The sequence below is a fragment of the Erythrolamprus reginae genome, chromosome Z (genome assembly GCF_031021105.1).
Source record: "Erythrolamprus reginae isolate rEryReg1 chromosome Z, rEryReg1.hap1, whole genome shotgun sequence".
NCBI classification, from domain to species: Eukaryota; Metazoa; Chordata; class Lepidosauria; order Squamata; family Dipsadidae; genus Erythrolamprus; species Erythrolamprus reginae.
Window position 1 is genome coordinate 108,730,109 of NC_091963.1, and position 19,229 is coordinate 108,749,337.

The 19,229-nt window shown below is 41.4% G+C and overlaps 1 protein-coding gene across 1 annotated transcript in view; it reads left to right on the top strand.

The window, feature by feature from the left end:
- The window catches only part of FTSJ3 (FtsJ RNA 2'-O-methyltransferase 3), a 40,788-nt gene that overhangs the window by 1,075 nt on the left and 20,484 nt on the right, over positions 1 to 19,229 (top strand). Inside the window, exons 3-11 of the mRNA XM_070766969.1 lie at positions 1,105 to 1,210; positions 3,816 to 3,862; positions 5,646 to 5,725; positions 6,160 to 6,259; positions 17,144 to 17,338; positions 18,146 to 18,261; positions 18,468 to 18,572; positions 18,733 to 18,833; positions 19,048 to 19,128. Coding sequence (XP_070623070.1) covers positions 1,105 to 1,210; positions 3,816 to 3,862; positions 5,646 to 5,725; positions 6,160 to 6,259; positions 17,144 to 17,338; positions 18,146 to 18,261; positions 18,468 to 18,572; positions 18,733 to 18,833; positions 19,048 to 19,128 — 931 coding nt within the window. The remainder of the gene's footprint in view (positions 1 to 1,104; positions 1,211 to 3,815; positions 3,863 to 5,645; positions 5,726 to 6,159; positions 6,260 to 17,143; positions 17,339 to 18,145; positions 18,262 to 18,467; positions 18,573 to 18,732; positions 18,834 to 19,047; positions 19,129 to 19,229) is intronic.

Consider the following 19,229-nt stretch of genomic DNA (forward strand, 5'->3'; position numbering starts at 1 on the left):
TCGCTTCCTAATATGTTATGTGACAAATTCCAACATGAGTTCTGGAAGAATGGAAGTTGTGACCGAACATAATATTAATGAAATATTTTTTTAAGTTGACTAAAAAGGTTAAACCAAAAATCTCCTCAAAGTTGTTATATACAAGCAGTTGCCAAAGCAGAATAGTAACATTTATAAATATTTGCCACAATGAGCAGGCATGATTTTGCTTTTAGAGCAAAAATTTCCAACATTGTTCAGTATCAGCCTCCAAGAGTTGATGGGAATATTATACTGTAAATGGCTGAGGGTCAAAGGGGGAGTTAAGTGGCTGCATTCCAGTTAGAATCAATCTTTTGGCGTCTCTCTTGATCTCCATGCTAGTCCCTAGTGCTGATGACTAGCAGTAAGCCAGGGTTATTCAGGGTCAGCCATAAATGAAAACAGCAGTGTGTTATTTTTACTATTGTTACCAGTTGTAGGATTTATTAAAGTATTTATTAAAATATTTTATATAATGTTTGGGGGTCAGTGAACAATCTGAAAGTTCATAAAGAATTTGATAAATTTGAGAGTTTGGAGACTTACTGCCTAAAAGTGATACCAAATAAATTCATGTAAGCACTTTGTTTAGTCAACTTTAGGTGCTCTTTTGGATCATTGGGATGGTGACCTGAATCATGGCATCTGTGATTCATTTGGGGTGGGTGGGTGCTGCCTATTTACTTACTTGTTTGATTTTTATTCCTCCTTGCATTTAAGGCCTCAAGGTATATATAATGCTCCCTTTCCCCATTCCTTCCCCAGCAACAACTTTGTGAGATAGAGAGGGTTGAGAAAAAGAATGAGAGTAAACATATGTGACTGAGTTAGACTAGAATCTGAGTTTTTTTACTCATAGTTTGAGTTCAACTCTATATCACTATCAATATTATGGGACTGGTGCTAGGTATGATTTTTTTTTAACTAGCAAGCATTGGCTTGTGTTTCTAACATGGTGAATTAATTCTGAAATTCTAATTGGACTCCTTAAAGCTCATATTTCACTATTCAAATTGCTGAAGTAGAGTTTGAGTCTCATAGCTATAGCTGGAACTGTGCCTGATGTTGACCTTTGTTTTCTAGGCTTTCGCTCCCGTTCTTCTTTTAAATTGATCCAATTGAATCGCAAGTTCCAGTTCCTTCCAAAATCACGGGCCTTGCTGGATTTGTGTGCCGCTCCAGGAGGATGGTTAGTATTCAGTTCAAGTATTTTTGGGTCTTCTATAAGACTATGCTGTTGTTGATGCACATAGACTAGATACACTTAGACAAGTAGACTTGTCACTACTTCAAATTGTCGTCTTATTAATACAAGGGGTGTACATAAGTGCACTGGTGTGCCTTTCGTCCCCTGTCCAATTGTCTTTCCTTTCTCTCACTTATATATATTTTCTTTCTTTCATATATCCTCTCCTCTAAGTTCACTTTACCCTTATAAATATTACTACATGTCTATTTTTCTTCCTATGTATTTGTGTATTGGATAAATGAATAAATAAATAAATAGATAGATAGATAAATAGATAAATAGATAAATTCTCCTTATCCAGTGAAGAGTTAAGCACATTATTAAAATTTGGCCATCTGCAGAAACAGATTTTGCATAGAGCAAGACAATATTATTGCAGATTTTCTTTCTTTAGCATTCCAAATGCTTTATAAATGAGTCCACAAGATTAAAGCAAATTAATAGATAAATCAAATGTATGTTCCCAGTCCATCGGTATGGCAAAATAGCTAGATCATACTCAAATGCATGATCACGGTATCCAGGAATAGGAATTGCTTGTGTTCCTTTACTATTTTGAGTAAGAAAAGAATGGTTTGTTCTTGTTTTGTTGATTCTCCAAAAGCAATGAGAAATTCCATAGCTTTTTTTGGGGTGGGTGGGGGACAACTATTTTAGTAATTACAATTGCTAACATATTTTATATAAATATACATTGGGACAGTTTGTTACAAATTTAGCCTTATTTATAAGGCTATTTATAGCTCTTAAAATCGGTGAGGCAAAATTAATCATGATGCTGATTCCAGTGGAAGTACAGTGCTATAAATATAATTAAGTCCAATAAATTAAAAAGGGAACCCTTCAGATATATACAATGAACATTCTGTGAAGATTTTCAGGATTTTAGGTAATAAAATATTAGGGCTGTGGTTATTTATTTTTACATTTTAAGAATGTTTATGCCAGATCAAGCCAAACATAAATCTAGCCTATGTTTACAGAGCGACCATGGTGACATTTTCTGTTCATCCTGCTGTCTGGCATTCAGGGGCTTAGTACCTTTTTTCAGACTTTTAAAAATTGAAAGTGCCCATTACTTGTCATTTGTGATCATTTCATATTTAACTAAGGGCTGGGGAAAAAAGCATTCATTTTCACTACCTGATCCTGGATGCTCAGTATGAGAGAAGAAGTTTAAAAAATCTTCCTTTGCATTTTATCTACCTCATAATAAGTTCTAATGGGAAAAGTATTTCTTTTCTTTATAACAGAAATTTAATTTGCATATAAGCTCCACTGTGTTCTGAGTATCTTTCAGTATCAAACAATTTATTTCTCGCCTCTGGTTTGCAAATACTTTAAGATATTCTTACAAAACTTTAAAATTATTATTACAGTGGTACCTCGGTTCTCGAATGCCTTGGTTGTCGTACATTTCAGATACTGAACAAAATTTTCAGCAAAAATTTCCTTTGGTATCTGAACAAAAATTCGGATACCAAACAGCCACAGAAAATTTTGTTCATTATCCGAAATGTTACCGCTGGGGGCAGCTGCAATCCTGGCAGCTTCGGGGGGCTGAGGAGCTCTATAAGCGCTCCAAGCTGCAGGAAGGATGGGGGCGGCTGCAATCCCAGCAGCTTCAGGGGTCTCCTTTCCTCAATGCTTCATCTTGTTACCTGTAGGCAGCTGCACCAACTTTCTCCTTCCTGGAGACGGCAACGGCGGTGGCTTCCCTTCGAGTAGCAACAGCGCCGGGAACGTCACATGATGAAGGGAAGCCGCCGGAGCCATCTCAGCAGTTGCTGCTGCTCCAGCAGCTTCCCTTCATTACGTGACGTTCCCGGCACTGTTGCTACTCGAAGGGAAGCCGTTGCCGCCTCCGGGAAGGAGAAAGTTGGTGCAGCTGCCTACAGGTAACAAGACGAAGCACTGAGGAAAGGAGCCCCCTGAAGCTGCCGGGATTTCAGCCGCCCCCACCTTTCCTGCAGCTTGGAGCGCTTATAGAGCTCCTCAGATTTTTTATCCCATAGAAAATAAAGAAAATAGATTTAATTGGTTCCCAGCGAGTCAACAGGGGCTGGGAACCAATTAAATCCATTTCCATTATTTCCTATGGGATAAATTAATTCGGTACTCGACCAAATCGGTTCTCGACCACACTTCTGGAATGAATTGTGGTCGAGAACCGAGGTACCACTGTATTATTATTTATTAGATTTGTATGCCGCCCTTCTCCAAAAATGAATATGGAGTAGCATTAAGTAATTTATACAAATCCAGTAAATAAACAAACAAATAAATAAATAGATAAATTTACTTCAACTAAGATTTGAACTATGATTTTTATAGACCATAGTTCATTCACTTCAAACAGTAGTTGCATGTTCTTCTATTGACATTTAAAGAATCTGTTCCAGTATGACAGTAGAAGATTTTAGATTGCAGATGATAATTTTTTTTCTTTACTTAGAAGTAAAATGGTAAATTTATTCTCACTTTTCCAATATCATTGATGACTGATGGATACTCAGAGTTATATCTGATTCTGTTCTATCTACAGGCTGCAGGTGGCCTCAAAATTTATGCCAGTGTCCAGTCTTATTATTGGTGAGTAACTTGGATGGAGAAATGATATGAAACAAAAAATAAAAGAACCAAATGGCTTCAGGTTTTACATTGTTTGCCATTATCCACCAGGATAAAGACATGATCCCTCTCCCAAAGCCAGTGTCTATGAGCTGATCTCTACCAACATACTATAAAGCACAATGCAGCAAAAGTAAGGGGAAGGATATTGTGATTATATGAGAAAAAAAAAGATAGTGATGTAGCATTCAGACATGTGTAAAACAGTTTGATTGCTGAGGCCATAGGGAGCTTAGTGCAATGGGGTGATATCACCAGAGAAGTTGGGATGGGAGGGTTGTTTAAGGTCAACTTAAACTTAGTCCACTAAGTCCAGCAGTAATTTAAAATTATTAAATTGTAAAGTAATGTAAAAGCCAATTTATATGTGTGGGTAATTACTGCAAAATTTTAGCCAAGTAGCTTTGAAGTAATCCAAGAAGTAGAGATAGCATGGAGTTTGTGGGCACAGGTTGTTGTCACTGGTGTCCAGTATTATTTGTGTATATCATACAGAGCACTGATTCCCAACCTTTCTGACTTTGTAGCCTGATAGCATTGGCAGTGGGGGAAGGGAGAGGGCATGGTTCTTTGTGAGAATAGGCACATGTGCTTGCATGTGCAACTCCATTTGTGCAAGTAATGGGCACCTGTGCCTAATGCTCATACAAATGGAGCTGCTTGCGCAAAACCCAGAAAACTCTTGAGTTCTAATCCTGCCTTAGTCATGAAAACCAGCTGGGTGAGTTTGGGCCAGGTATTCTCCCTCAGCCCACGACATCAGGCTTGGGCGACAAGTCAGTAAGTCAGTTCCTTTAGCAGCAATGGCTCAACAATGTCGTTTGGCGGGACCCGGGGGAAGAGCCTTCTCCGTGGTGGCCCTGACCCTCTGGAACCAGTTCCTAAAGGCCTATACAATTTATGCATGGTATGTTTGTGTGTATGTTTGATTTTTAATAAGGGTTTTTTAGTTATTTTAATATTAGATTTGTCATATGCTGTTTTATTGTTATTGTTAGCCGCCCCGAGTCTACAGAGAGGGTCGGCATACAAATAAAATTAAATAAATAAATAAACAAACAAGCAAACATTTGGTTGAATAAAGCAGATTGTGTACTGATAAGAAAATTGCTGGGAAGAAAACAAAAATAAATTTACAGGTAACCCTGGACTTAAAATTATTAGTTTAGCAACTGTTCAAAGTTACAACACCAAAAAGAAAGACTTATGATGAGACTGTATACTTTTGTCACAGCATTCCCCATAGCCATGTCATCAGATTTCAGCATTTGGCAATCTGCATGTATTTATTAGGGCTGCAGCATCCCAAACTCATGTGACTGTCATTTGATATTTTCCCAGGCAGCTTCTATTAAGTCATTGAGGGAAGCCAGACTCGCTTAGGGACCACATGAACCACTAAACTGGATTGACTTAATAATTTAAGTGATTTGCTTAACTGGTAAAAGTCATAAAATTGGGCACAATTCAGTTAACAACCTCCTTGCTTAGTGTTGGAATTACTGGTTCCATTTGTTGTTGTAAGTTGATGACTTAGCTGGTGTGTAGGGGCCTCCAAATAGAAGAACAAAACAAAACTTTAATTGCTTTATAACATTTAAAACATCACGGAACATATGGCATTAAAAAAAAATAGAGTGGATTTGAGAAAATGGGGTGGTGGGTGGGTGCTTGGAATGACAGCTTCGGTAGCTTTGTTTTCTCTTGTCTTGTTTGCTTCTTTATTCTCCCTTCTCATCTTCAGGGGTTGATCTGGTCCCCATCAAGCCCATCCCTAATGTGGTAACGCTGCAGGAAGATATCACTACTGAGAAGTGTCGCCAGGTACTTATTTTGTACGATTCCCAGACGCCGTTGCCTTGACAGCTGCTAGTTTTGGCTTCTGCTTCCTCTGCACACAGCAGCTTCATTCACAGGGTTTCATCGTACAAGCATTGCCCATAGAGAAATTGCCATCTGAGCGGTTGCTAGGAGTCAAAAAGAACTCGGTGACATGTAATCCATCAAACAAGCAAGAAAATAAATCCTGGTAGACTCTATGCTGTTAAAATATAAGTACTGTAAAAATTGCATAATTAGTCTTAAGACCTTGGGGGGGGGGAAAATATTATTAATTTTAAAAGCAGGCTAAAGGATTGCCTTGTCTCTCCATTGTTGTCACTTGCCACAGGATGGCAGTGGTTTACTGCTGATCGTATCAGAAGTATCTTTAGCAGATAGCTGCAGCATTTATTCGCTCTCCTGTCTTTTCTCCCCAGGCCTTACGCAAGGAGCTGAAGACGTGGAAAGTGGATGTTGTGTTGAATGATGGGGCTCCCAATGTAGGCTCCAATTGGGTACACGATGCCTTCACCCAAGGTATGGGGGCCTCTTCTAGAAAAGGAAGAGAAGAAAACAGCTTTCGGGGCTTTGTAATGCAGAATAGACACTGATCAATATCACATAAACTTTCGTTTGGATTTTACAACAAACTATCTTGTACATAAGAACAAGGCTATATTATATGTAAACACAGTATGCCTAGTAGCCCAGTGCTTATGTTGGTACCATGCTACCCAGCCTATGTTTAGTTCCTTTTTAATCAAAGATCATAGTGTCGAAACTTGGCATTGTGGTTTCAGGGTTTTGCCTGTTCGCTTAGGCCATGATGGGGAACCTACACATGGCACGCGTGCCAGATGTGGCACACAGAGCCCTCACTGTGGGCACATGTGCAGTCACCCCAGCCCAGCTCCAATCACATTTCTCCATCGTGTTTCACTCAATTAATTCCAACTTCTTGCGAAAGAAAAAGATCTCACAAAGTTGGAATTGATTGAGTGAACTTTTTCACTCACATCCTTCACAATACTATCCTGCTCCTGAAGGCCATTACAACAGGGCCCTGCATCTTGGCAAAAAAAAAAACCCAGTTTCTTTTCCTGCACAGCTTGCCTATATTGGGATGTCCCGCTTTCCTGCCAGCCAGGCTGAGACTGGGCATGCTGCTCCTGGGCTTGTCGACCCTCAAATGCCATTCTAACCATCCAGTACAAATTCAGGGGTTCTTCTCCCCCCCCTTCCTGGGGGGGGGGGAAGAAATAGAAGGAGGCAGAGAGTGTGGGAGGGAAAGAGAGAGAAACACAGAGGGGAGGAAAAGATAAATGATATTACAAAAGTTTTTCTTTTTTATTGTTGCTAAACGTAATGTTTTAAAAGCCGAAAAAGTAGCCCCAAAGGAATTTTTGAGAGCTTTCTTCTGTCTGCTGCATTCCCACCCCACAATGAAGCGAACCAAATGGGCCAGGGTCTCCCCGCTAAGCCACCCTTCTAAGCTCACTTCCAAACTCCACCAGGCATGGCTCCAAACATTTGGCTCCTGCGTCCTCCTGTCCCATGCCGCAGCAACAGTGAGGAAGGTTTGGGACCCTGCCTATTCCACTCTCGCTGGCCAGAGGTGGGGCTCCACAATGACTCCTCCCAGCCAGAGTGTCACATTTGTTTGCTTGGAGTGTCTTTACTTTCTTAGAGTGTCACCTCCAAGAAGGCAGCTGCGCTCACGCTGCCCGGGTTGCTGCCACGGTGGGAGAGAGGGAAGGATGGGTCTCCCTGACAACATCCAGGTTGCAGTTGCCTTATTTTATGTGGATCTCCAATGCTTGGTTTTGCCTGCCAGTCTCCATCCTTCACAAGCAGCTGGATTCACATAATACATGAAGCTGGGCAGGAAAGCACAGATAGGTAGATAAGAAGGTGGATGGATGGATGGATGGACAGAACAGGATAGAGAGATAAAAAGAGGGAGGGAGGGAAATAGAAACAGGAATATAAAGATTTGGGAGGGAAAGAGGGAGGGGGGAGAAGAAGAGAGGGCAGAAAAAAGGGAGGGAAAAGAGAAAGATGGGGGAAAAGAGGGAGAGAAAGGAAAAGGGGGAAGGGAGGATGAGAAATTATACTACATTAGGTTTTCTTTATTATTGCAAAACAATATTTCAAAAGCAGGGAAAATGAAAGGGCGTACAAGTGCATTTATCACATTTTTCTTAGAACAATTAGCTGAACTTACGCTTATTATTTTTGGTAGTAAAATCTCATTATTCAGGTTAAATTACTGTGTTGGCACTTGTGATAAATAAGTGGGTTTGGGGTTGCGGTTTGGGCACTCTCTCTAAAATGTTCGGCATCACTGGCTTAGGCATTTAAAATATGGGAAAGGATGGGTTGTTTTTCTACACATAAAACTTTGCCTGATCCTTCTACCATTACCCCCCCCCCCACACACACACACACATACCTATACACACATATACTCAGAGAGAGAAGAAAGATTGAAGAGGTTGCTGGCAGGTAAGGAAGGTAAGGTAAAACAAAGGAGGTTTCGCCTACAGAAATAGTTTGCTTTTTCTTTCTCCTTCCTTCAGAGTTGAAGAGATTGGAGAGAAAAAGAGGGAGTGATTTCAAGAGAGTAAACTGTTTGCATACCACGTGACACAATGCTTGCTTTCATTGTATTGAAGACAGTAATCAGTTTTTCAAAAAGTGGAGGAATGGTTAGAGTTTAAACAAGAGCCAAAAATGTGAAATTCACTGGTATTATCTCTCTGGAAAGCACAATCATGGCTACATGATTCTCACTTAGCAACTGCTTTGTTTAGTGGTAGGTTTACAGTCCCAATTAGTGGTGTTAAGTGAGGACTACATGTGTCAAAAAATCACATTTGTTAATATTACTATAGATCTAGTTAAAAAATCTTTTGAGAAGCTGTGAAGCTCACTGTGGTCAATCAATAATTGCAGGAACTTGGTATAGCTAATGTAATGAAGAAGATTTAGGGATCCTGATATCAGTTTTCCAATATTTGGGGAGCTATAGTGATGAAGGAGTTGACCTAAGCACATGAAGGCAGGACAAAAAGTAATGGGTAGAAATTTATCAAAGAGAGATCCAATCTAAAATGAAGGATAAATTTTATGACAATGAAAACACTTCTGGAATGATTTGCCTCCAGAGGTTGTGAGTGCTCCATCACTGAAGTTTTAAAAATGAAATTGGATAGTCATTAATCCAGAATTGTATAGAGTCTTCTGTTTGAGCAAGGAATTGGGACTAGAAGACCTCCAACATCCCTTCCCACTCTGCTAAACTGGCACTGTCACAATCTCTCCTCCCCCCCCCCCCCCAAATTTGATTTTTACTTTGAAGCTTGAATTTATTAGTGGCAACACAAACTGTCAGATATTTTCCTTGAATTAGTGAGCCTACTAAGTTCATTTTAAAAAGTTTGATCCCCTTGTCCGAATAGTCATAACTAATCTGGTCATTTTTTCTTTCATGTAACAACAGTATTCTATTAAAAGATTTAGCTTGCAATTCAATCAAATGAGTGCTTTCCCATCAATTGTACTTAAGTATGCGTAAGAAATGCTTTCTGCATACTTTAGCAGCAATGGACACACAGAATATTAAAAGGATATACTCAAAATTTAATAAAACCCTTTACTGCTTCATTAAGAATATTTTGTGAAATTACCAATTTTTTAACTATGTGTCTGATGGTGAAGAATATAATGACTGCTAGGACTGTTGGTGCCATTGCCTTGATTTGTGCAAAGGCTCCAGCAGTTTTACCTATTGAACATTCAAGAGAAAATGAGAGTAAAAACAATAAATACATTTTAACGGTCATAAATCACAACCATATAACTACAGGGCACTGGAAATGGCCACAAATGTGGGCTGGTTGCCTAGCGCATTCAATCGCATGACCACAGGCAGGAGCAGCTGTCAAAACTTTGAGACTGAGTTATAAGTAGCTGTGGGGTGATCCATTGTAACTTCCAACAGTTTCTAAGTTACCGTTTGTAAGTCAAGAACTACCTGCAGTGGAAGTGATGTGCCGGTGCCTGGAGGCTGTTGGGGCCTGGATGGGTGTCAACAAACTCAAACTCAACCCAGACAAGACGGAGTGGCTGTTGGTCTTGCCTCCCAAGGACAATTCCATCTGTCCATCCATTACCCTGGGGGGGGGAACTACTCACCCCCTCAGAGATGGTTCGCAACTTGGGCGTCCTCCTCGATCCACAGCTGACATTGGAACATCATCTTTCGGCTGTGGCGAGAAGGGCGTTTGCCCAGGTTCACCTGGTGCACCAGTTGCGGCCCTATTTGGACAGGGAGTCATTGCTCACAGTCGCTCATGCCCTCATCACCTCGAGGTTTGATTACTGCAACGCTCTCTACATGGGGCTACCTTTGAAAAGTGTTCGGAAACTTCAGATCGTGCAGAACACAGCCGTGAGAGCCATCGTGGGGCTTCCAAGATTCGCCCACGTTTCTTCAACACTCCGTGGCTTGCATTGGCTGCCGATCAGTTTCCGGTCACAATTCAAAGTGTTGGTCATGACCTTTAAAGCCCTACATGGCATTGGACCAGAGTACCTCCGGAACCACCTGCTACCGCACAAATCCCAGCAACCGATAAGGTCCCACAGAGTTGGCCTTCTCCGGGTCCCGTCAACTAAACAATGTTGTTTGGCGGGCCCCAGGGGAATAGCCTTCTCTGTGGCGGCTCCGGCCCTCTGGAACCAATTCCCCCCGGAGATTAGAACTGCCCCCACCCTCCCTGTCTTTCGTAAACTACTCAAGACTCACTTATACCGCCAGGCATGGGGGAGTTGAGACACCTTTCCCCCAGGCTTTTTTATACTTTGTTTTATGTTTGATATGAATGTGCTGTTTGGTTTTTAAAATAATGATAGGGTTTTATATGTTTTTTAATATTAGATTTGTTCTATTACTACAGTGATCCCCCGATCATTGCGAGGGTTCCGTTCCAGGACCCCCCGCAATGATCGGTTTTTCGCGAAGTAGCGCTGCGGAAGTAAAAACACCATCTGCGCATGCGCAGATGGTGTTTTTACTTCCGCAGCGCTAGCGAGGAGCCGAAGATTGGGGTTCCTGGGAAGGGGACTCAGCTGGGAAGCTGTTTTAAAACGTCGCCGCCGGCATGGGGGGCTTCCTAGCAGCCCCCCAAACCCGGGTTGGGGGTCCGGGGGGTGCTGGCAAGCCCCCCATGCCGGCGGCGACGTTTTAAAACAGCCGTGCGGCTTCCCAACTGAGTCCCGAAGACAAACGCGGAAGTTCGCCTTTGACGTTTGTCTTCGGGACTCATTTGGGAAGCCGCGCGGCTGTTTTAAAACGTCGCCGCCGGCATGGGGGGCTTGCCAGCACCCCCCCGAACCCGGGTGGCCGGGCGAGCAGCGAGCGAACGGCAGGTGGCCGGGCGAAGGGCGGGCGAAGGGCGAGCGGGTGCTGGGGGGGCTTCTCGCCCTCCCGCCAGCAAGAGGGGGAGCGAACGGCGTGGGCGCGCGCGGGCAGGCAGGCGGCGGACAAGCCGCTCGCTCGCGCCGCTTCCCAGCTGAGTCCTGAAGCCAATTCGCTTCAGGACTCAGCTGGGAAGCGGCGAGAATGAACGGCGTGGGTGGGCGAAGGGCGTGCGAGCGGCAGCGAGGAGTTTGCGTGGGCGGTGGGGAAACTCCTCGCTGATGCCCGCCGCTCGCCCTCCCGCCAGCAAGAGGGGGAAGACCCAGGGAAGCCGCCCAGCAGCTGATCTGCCCGGCGCCATCTACGCATGCGTGCCCATAGAAAAAAGGGCGCGCATGCGCAGATGGTGTTTTTACTTCCGGGTTCAAAAATCGCCATATAGCCGTTTCGCAATGATCGGGAACGCAATACCCGGGGGATCACTGTATATTGTTTTTATTATTGTTGTGAGCCGCCCCGAGTCTTCAGAGAGGAGCGGCATACAAATCTAATAAATAAAAATAAATAAAATAAATAAATAAAATTAATTATTTCAACCTGATTTGTAGTCCAGTTAGGGCTGGAGTAGAATGACAACTAGTTTGTGTTTGGGTGGGAGATCCTCAGGAAAATGCACAGCCTGTGCACTAGACTAGGAAGCGGGGAGGATGGCCCAGAAGAAGACATTAGCTAATTAATTCCAGGTAATTTAAAACTTAACAGGCATCAAACCCAAATCATGGGACATTTTTCTTTTTTGGCAGACCATAGGGACAAAATACAGTAATTATCAATTTTGGCTAAAAGGTTCTGGGTTCTTCTTTATATGCAAATTCTTAGCTGAGGAACATCATTTATTTAATGGGATTTGCTTGAACTTAACACCAGAAGTGACAGGCAGCAGCCCTGTGAGGAGTGCTCTCTCATAGAAACATAGAAACATAGAAGTCTGACGGCAGAAAAAGACCTCATGGTCCATCTAGTCTGCCCTTATACTATTTTCTGTATTTTATCTTAGGATGGATATATGTTTATCCCAGGCATGTTTAAATTCAGTTACTGTGGATTTATCTACCACATCTGCTGGAAGTTTGTTCCAAGGATCTACTACTCTTTCAGTAAAATAATATTTTCTCATGTTGCTTTTGATCTTTCCCCCAACTAACTTCAGATTGTGTCCCCTTGTTCTTGTGTTCACTTTCCTATTAAAAACACTTCCCGCCTGGACCTTATTTAACCCTTTAATATATTTAAACGTTTCGATCATGTCCCCCCTTTTCCTTCTGTCCTCCAGACTATACAGATTGAGTTCATTAAGTCTTTCCTGATACGTTTTATGCTTAAGACCTTCCACCATTCTTGTAGCCCGTCTTTGGACCCGTTCAATTTTGTCAATATCTTTTTGTAGGTGAGGTCTCCAGAACTGAACACAGTATTCCAAATGTGGTCTCACCAGCATTCTATATAGTGGAATCATAATCTCCCTCTTCCTGCTTGTTATACCTCTAGCTATGCAGCCAAGCATCCTACTTGCTTTCCCTACCGCCTGACTGCACTGTTCACCCATTTTGAGACTGTCAGAAATCACTACCCCTAAATCCTTTTCTTTTGAAGTATTTGCCAACACAGAACTGCCAATACAATACTCAGATTGAGGATTCCTTTTCCCCAAGTGCATTATTTTACATTTGGAAACATTAAACTGCAGTTTCCATTGCTTAGATCATTTATCTAGTAAAGCTAAATCATTTACCATATTACAGACGCCTCCAGGAATATCAACCCTATTGCACACTTTAGAGTCATCGGCAAATAGGCAAACCTTCCCTACCAAACCTTTCCCTATGTCACTCACAAATATATTAAAAAGAATAGGACCCAGAACAGACCCTTGTGGCACACCGCTTGTAACCTGACTCTGCTCAGAATACTCGCCATTAACAATAACTCTCTGATGTCTACGCTTCAGCCAGCTGCAAATCCATTGAACTATCCAGGGATTAAGTCCAATCTTCACTAATTTATCTATCAGCTCTTTATGTGGAACCGTATCAAAGGCTTTGCTGAAGTCCAGGTAGGCAATATCCACGGCACCACCTTCATCCAACACCTTTGTGACATAGTCAAAGAAATCAATGAGATTAGTCTGACATGATTTGCCTTCAGTAAAGCCATGCTGATTTGGGTCCAATAAGTTATTGTTTTTTAGGTGCTGATTTATCCTCTTTTTGAGTAGAGTCTCCATCATTTTAACTACAACTGATGTCAAGCTAACTGGCCTGTAGTTACCAGCTTCTTCTCTACTGCCCTTCTTGTGAATAGGCACAACACTGGCCATTCTCCAATCCTCAGGAACTTCTCCTGTTAACAACGATTGGTTAAACAAATCAGTCAGGGGGGTAGCAATGACAGATCTGAGTTCTTTAAGAACTCTGGGGTGGATGCCATCTGGACCCATTGCCTTATTTATCTTTAATCGTTCAAGTTCTTCTAAGACATCGGCTTCTAAGATCACTGGAGCTGAATCCGTACAGTTGGAAGCAATGCTATATCCCTCTATAGTATTATTTTGTAAGGTGTCTTTTGAGAAAACTGAACAGCAGTAGCTATTGAAATGGTCAGCGATCTCCTTATTCCCATTAATGCATGTATTATTCCTGGTACTAAGCTTCGTGATGCCGCAGTTTTTCTTCTTCTTATCATTAATATATCTGAAGAAGGTTTTATCCCCCTTCTTTACAGATTTGGCAATTTCTTCCTCTTTTGAGGCTTTAGCATCATATATTATCTGTTTCGCCTCCTTCTGTCTCATTTTATACACCTCCCTATCAGCTATACTTCCAGACTCTTTATACCTCCTATAGGCAGCCTTTTTTTCATTGACTATAGCCCTTACATCATTGCTAAACCATAGCGGTTTCTTCTTCCTTTTACCTTTAGTTATTTGTCTTACATACAGTCCAGTGGCTTTTAAGATGGCCTTTTTTAATACAGTCCACTGGATGCTCGCTCCTGCCATTTTATCCCTCCCCTTTAATTCATTATCTAAATATTCTCCCATTGCATTAAAATTTGTTTTTCTGAAATCCAATACTTTGGTTGCATTATAGGATTGCTCACAATGAGTTTTTACATCAAACCACAAACATAGATGGTCACTGCAACCTAAATTTTCTCCCACCTTGACATCTGAAACCCAATTCCCATTCGTAAAAACTAAATCTAGAATATTCTCCCCTCTAGTTGGTGTCTTAACCAGCTGTGCCAGAGCTGCTCCTGTAAAGGCCTCTACTATATTCTTACTTTTGCATGTAAGGGCAATGGGGATATTCCAGTCAACATCAGGCATGTTGAAATCACCCATAACCACAATATCTCCCTTTACTGCCATTTGGGTAATTTCATCCACCATCTTGTTGTCATATTCCTCGGATTGCCCTGGAGGCCTATAGATCACCCCAATTCTAATGACAGAACCTTCTTTATTTTGCATGCAAATCCAGAGAGTCTCTAGATCTTGACACGTATTTTGAATTAGTGTTGTTTTTAGACTTTCTTTAATATAAATGGCTACTCCACCTCCCCTTCTCTCTATTCTATCCTTCCTATACAGTGTATATCCTGGTATGGATATTTCCCATTCATTAGAATCCTTAAACCATGTCTCAGTTATGGCAACCAGGTCCAAATTATCTCTAGATATTATGGCCATTAATTCACAGAGCTTGTTGCTCAAGCTTCGAGCATTTGTGCACATTACCCGAAGAACATTATTTTCGTTATTAGTTTGCCCCTTATCATCAACAACTACATCTATATTATTTGCAGCTCCCTTTTCATAAGCTTCCAAAAACTGCTTTATCCTCATTGGTCGGGGACAGAAATCACCCACATCAGTTACATCTCTGTCCCCTTTACCTAGTTTAAATGCCTGTCCAAAAAAGTTCTGAATTCCTCACCGAGCACCTGGGTACCTCTGTATGATGGATGCAAACCATCCCTCTTAAACAACTCCCTATTAGACCACCTACTGACATCATGACTTACATAGCCAAAACCTTCAGCTTTACACCACTGCCTTAACCACACATTAAACTCTCTGATACACGTTGTTTTATCCTCTTGGCCACAAACCGGTAACACCTCTGAGAAAGTCACTGAATCAGTTATTTTACCCAGCTCCACACTTAGACATTGAAAATCTCTTTTTACTACATTAACATTTCTCTGGGACAAATCATTTGTGCCAAGATGCACCACCACATCAACGTTATTACCTTTACTCACAGTCTTAACAATGTTTGTAATCCGCCTCCTGTCCCTGCTGGCAGTGGCCCCTGGGAGACACCTCAGCACCTTCACCACATCCTTGCTCTGTCCCAAATCAACACCTCTAACGGTCGAATCACCCACAAGAAAATGTGTCCTCTTTTTATTTCTCTCTCCTTATTGTGGTCAGATGCTGGTGAACAATGTCGTCTGCATCCTTAACAGCTCTACCAGTGGTTGCTACTCTCTTTCTCCCTCTCTTGCTCTTCTTGATTACCCCAGTAGCTGCAAATTACATAAAGCCTGGCTGCTTAGAGGCTTGAAATAACTCCTTGTCATTTAACTGAATTATGATTTAATATGCAAATGATGCATTAAATGAACTTTGTTTCCCATTTCTAGTACAATAATTGAACCATAAAATTTTACCTGTCTCCCTGGTTCTAATTCTGAAAAACAAAGATTATTGTTGATCATCATGGTCACTCTCTGAGGTAAAATAATTTTTCTTCCCTTGCCCCTAATCATGTAGAATGGGTTTCTGTCCTCTGTTATAAATGTCACTAAACATGCATCTTGGCATTCTTATATCCATTCTGTGTAATGCTGGATGAATTGTTCAGATAGTCCTCGACTTACAATAGTTCATTCAGTGACTGCTCAAAGTTACAGCAGCACTGAAAAAAGTGATTTATGACCATTTTTTCACATGACCATTGCAGCATCCCCATGGTCACATGATTTACATTTGAAAGCTTGATAACTGACACATTTGTGATAGTTGCAATGTCCCAGAGTCATGTGGTCCCCTTTTGCAACTTTCTGGCGAGGAAAGTCAGTGAATGGAGAAACAAGAATCATTTAACATCTGTGTTACTAAGAACTGCAGTGATTAACAATCATGGCAAGAAAAAATGTAAAATGGGGCAAAATCATTAAAATTTTCATTAAAATTTTCATCCATAAATTTTGAGCTCAATTGTGGTCATTTGTTTTATCTATCTATCTATCCATCCATCCATCCATCCATCCATCCATCCATCCATCCATCCATCTATCTATCTATCTATTGGATTTGTATGCCACCCCTCTCCGCAGGCTAATGGTAAAAGACAATACGTAACTATCCAATTTAATAAAACAACTAAAAACCCTAATTATTAAAAAAAAAAAAACCAAACATACACACAAACATACCATGTATAACTTGTAATGGCCTAGGGGAAGAAATATCTTAACTCCCCCATGCCTGGTGACAAAGGTGAGTCTTGAGTAGTTTGCGAAAGACAAGGAGGGTGGGGGCCATTCTAATCTCTGGGGGGAGTTGATTCCAGAGGGCCAGGGCCGCCACAGAGAAGGCTCTTCCCCTGGGCCTCACCAAACGACATTGTTTGGTCGACGGGACACGGAGAAGGCCAACTCTGGGACCTTATCGTCTGCTGGGATTCGTGCGGTAGAAGGCGGTTCCGGATGTATTCTGGCCCAATGCCATGTAGGGCTTTAAAAGTCATTACCAACACTTAGGTCATAGGTTCAGGACCACCTGTATTATCTTCAACTCAAGATGACACAATTGGAATTAGAGTATAATGTGTGGCAGCTTAAGAGTAAATTGCAAATTCAGAGGCTAGTCTTAACTTTTCCTTAGCTTTGTCTCTTTTTTCTCCTCTCTGTTCCACCTCTCATGACAGCAAACCTTACACTGTCGGCCCTGAAATTGGCCTGTGACTTCTTGTCTAAGGGTGGATGGTTTATCAGCAAGGTCTTCCGTTCCCGGGATTACCAGCCCCTTCTGTGGATCTTCCAGCAGTTGTTCCATAAAGTGCAAGCCACCAAGCCACAAGCCTCCCGTAATGAGTCTGCTGAGATCTTTGTGGTCTGTCAGGGTGAGTAGTAGAATGGGGGGAAAGGGAATGGATTGTCAACTGGGGGTGGGAGATAAATGAATATGGTTGATTTGGGAAACCCAGTAAAATACAGCATTGGAGTTACTTTATTATCTGTATGTAGTGCTGCAGGATATATTTCTGTTTGTTTATTGAATGTACATGCCACCCAGCCTATTATGCAAAGCAACTCTGAATTGGATATACAAAAAGTTGTTGATGGACAGAGGATCTTAACAATAGCATTTAGACTTACATGCTGTTTCACAGTGCTTTGCAGCCCTCTCTAAGTGGTTTACAGAGAGTAAGCATATTGCCCCCTACATACAATCTGAGCCCTTGGAAAGATGGAAGGCTGAGTCAACCTTGAGCCAACTGAGATTCGATCTGCCAAACTGCTGGCAGCCAGTGACCAGAAGAAGCTTGCAGTGCTGCACTCTAACCATTGTACCACCGAGGCTCTTCTGCTACTGTGTGGCCAAAATATTTGCATCCTGAAGAAGGATGTGACAAATCATCATTACTGATTATTCTAGTCCTATAAAGTCCCATATATTTATAGGAACTGTCCTATAAATATTTCTGCTAATTTGTTCTCCAAATTCTCCAAAGTTTGGCGTGGAAGCACATGATGTTATCTCTGTAAAACAAAGTAGGTTTTGGGCAGATCAGTGCCTGATTGGGAAGTTGCCATGTACATATTATTATCTAAAACCTCAGGATTAGAAAAAAAAAAATGGATCATTTTACTTGATAGTGACTTGCTTGATGATGAATGTCTTTTTATTTACTCTCGTTTCTTTATAGGTTACTTGGCTCCAGATAAAATTGACAATAAATTCTTTGACCCCAAGTTTGCTTTCAAAGAAGTGGAAGTGGAGGCCAAGTCTGTGACTGAATTGGTGACCAAAAGGAAGCCAAAGGTCAGTATGGGAGTTATTGATGTTTCTCCAACAATAGCTATGAGGAAGCTATCTAGCTTCAGAAGAGTATTCATTGGGTGGAAATAATAACGGACAGGTGGGAAGGTTTGGTGTTTAGAGGATTAGGTGGAAGGAGTGGCTCTTATTTGAGACACAGTTTACACATCCATTTTGCTGTATTTTACTTGTATTTTTTCCCCAAATAGGCTGAAGGATATGAAGATGGAGCCACAATTCTTTATAACCGCTGCAACCTGACAGATTTTCTAAAAGCTTCCAACCCAGTGGACTTTTTATCCAAGGCCAGTGAGGTAAGGATTGTGCAGCAGAAGTGAGAGATGGGAGAGCTGGACTTTGGAAGTTGTTAGATTATCAAGATGTCACAATGCTATAAATCAGAGAATTCTAGTTAGGACAAAGTACCAATTAGAGAGACCTTTCCATTATTTTTGTCCCTGCCTTATCTCATAGATTGTCTTTGACAATGAAGAGTTGGAACATCACAGTGCAACCAGTGAGGAACTGCGTCATTGTTGTCAAGACATCCGTGTTCTTGGACGCAAGGAACTCCGGTACGGGGGTTGACTTATATTATAAGAATGGGATGTAGGAAGCTAATAAGAAGGAAGAATAAGGTCCATCCTAGCTCCCTAATTATAATCATCCAAGTATCTCAATAACTTCATGTCATTAGTTCCATTAGGAACTAATTAAGTTTTATTGCTTGTGAGGTTTCTCACAAGAATGATATGTGTAGACTCTCACTGTTATCTTCTCCTTGTTTAGGGCCCTGCTGAATTGGAGAACAAAACTGAGGCGGTTTCTAGTGAAGAAGCTAAAAGAACAAGCTAAGGAAATAGATATCAAGTAAGTGAATTGGACCCAATTCTGGAAGTTTAGCTGCTATTATTATTATTATTATTATTATTATTATTATTATTATTATTATTATTATTAATTTGTTTGTT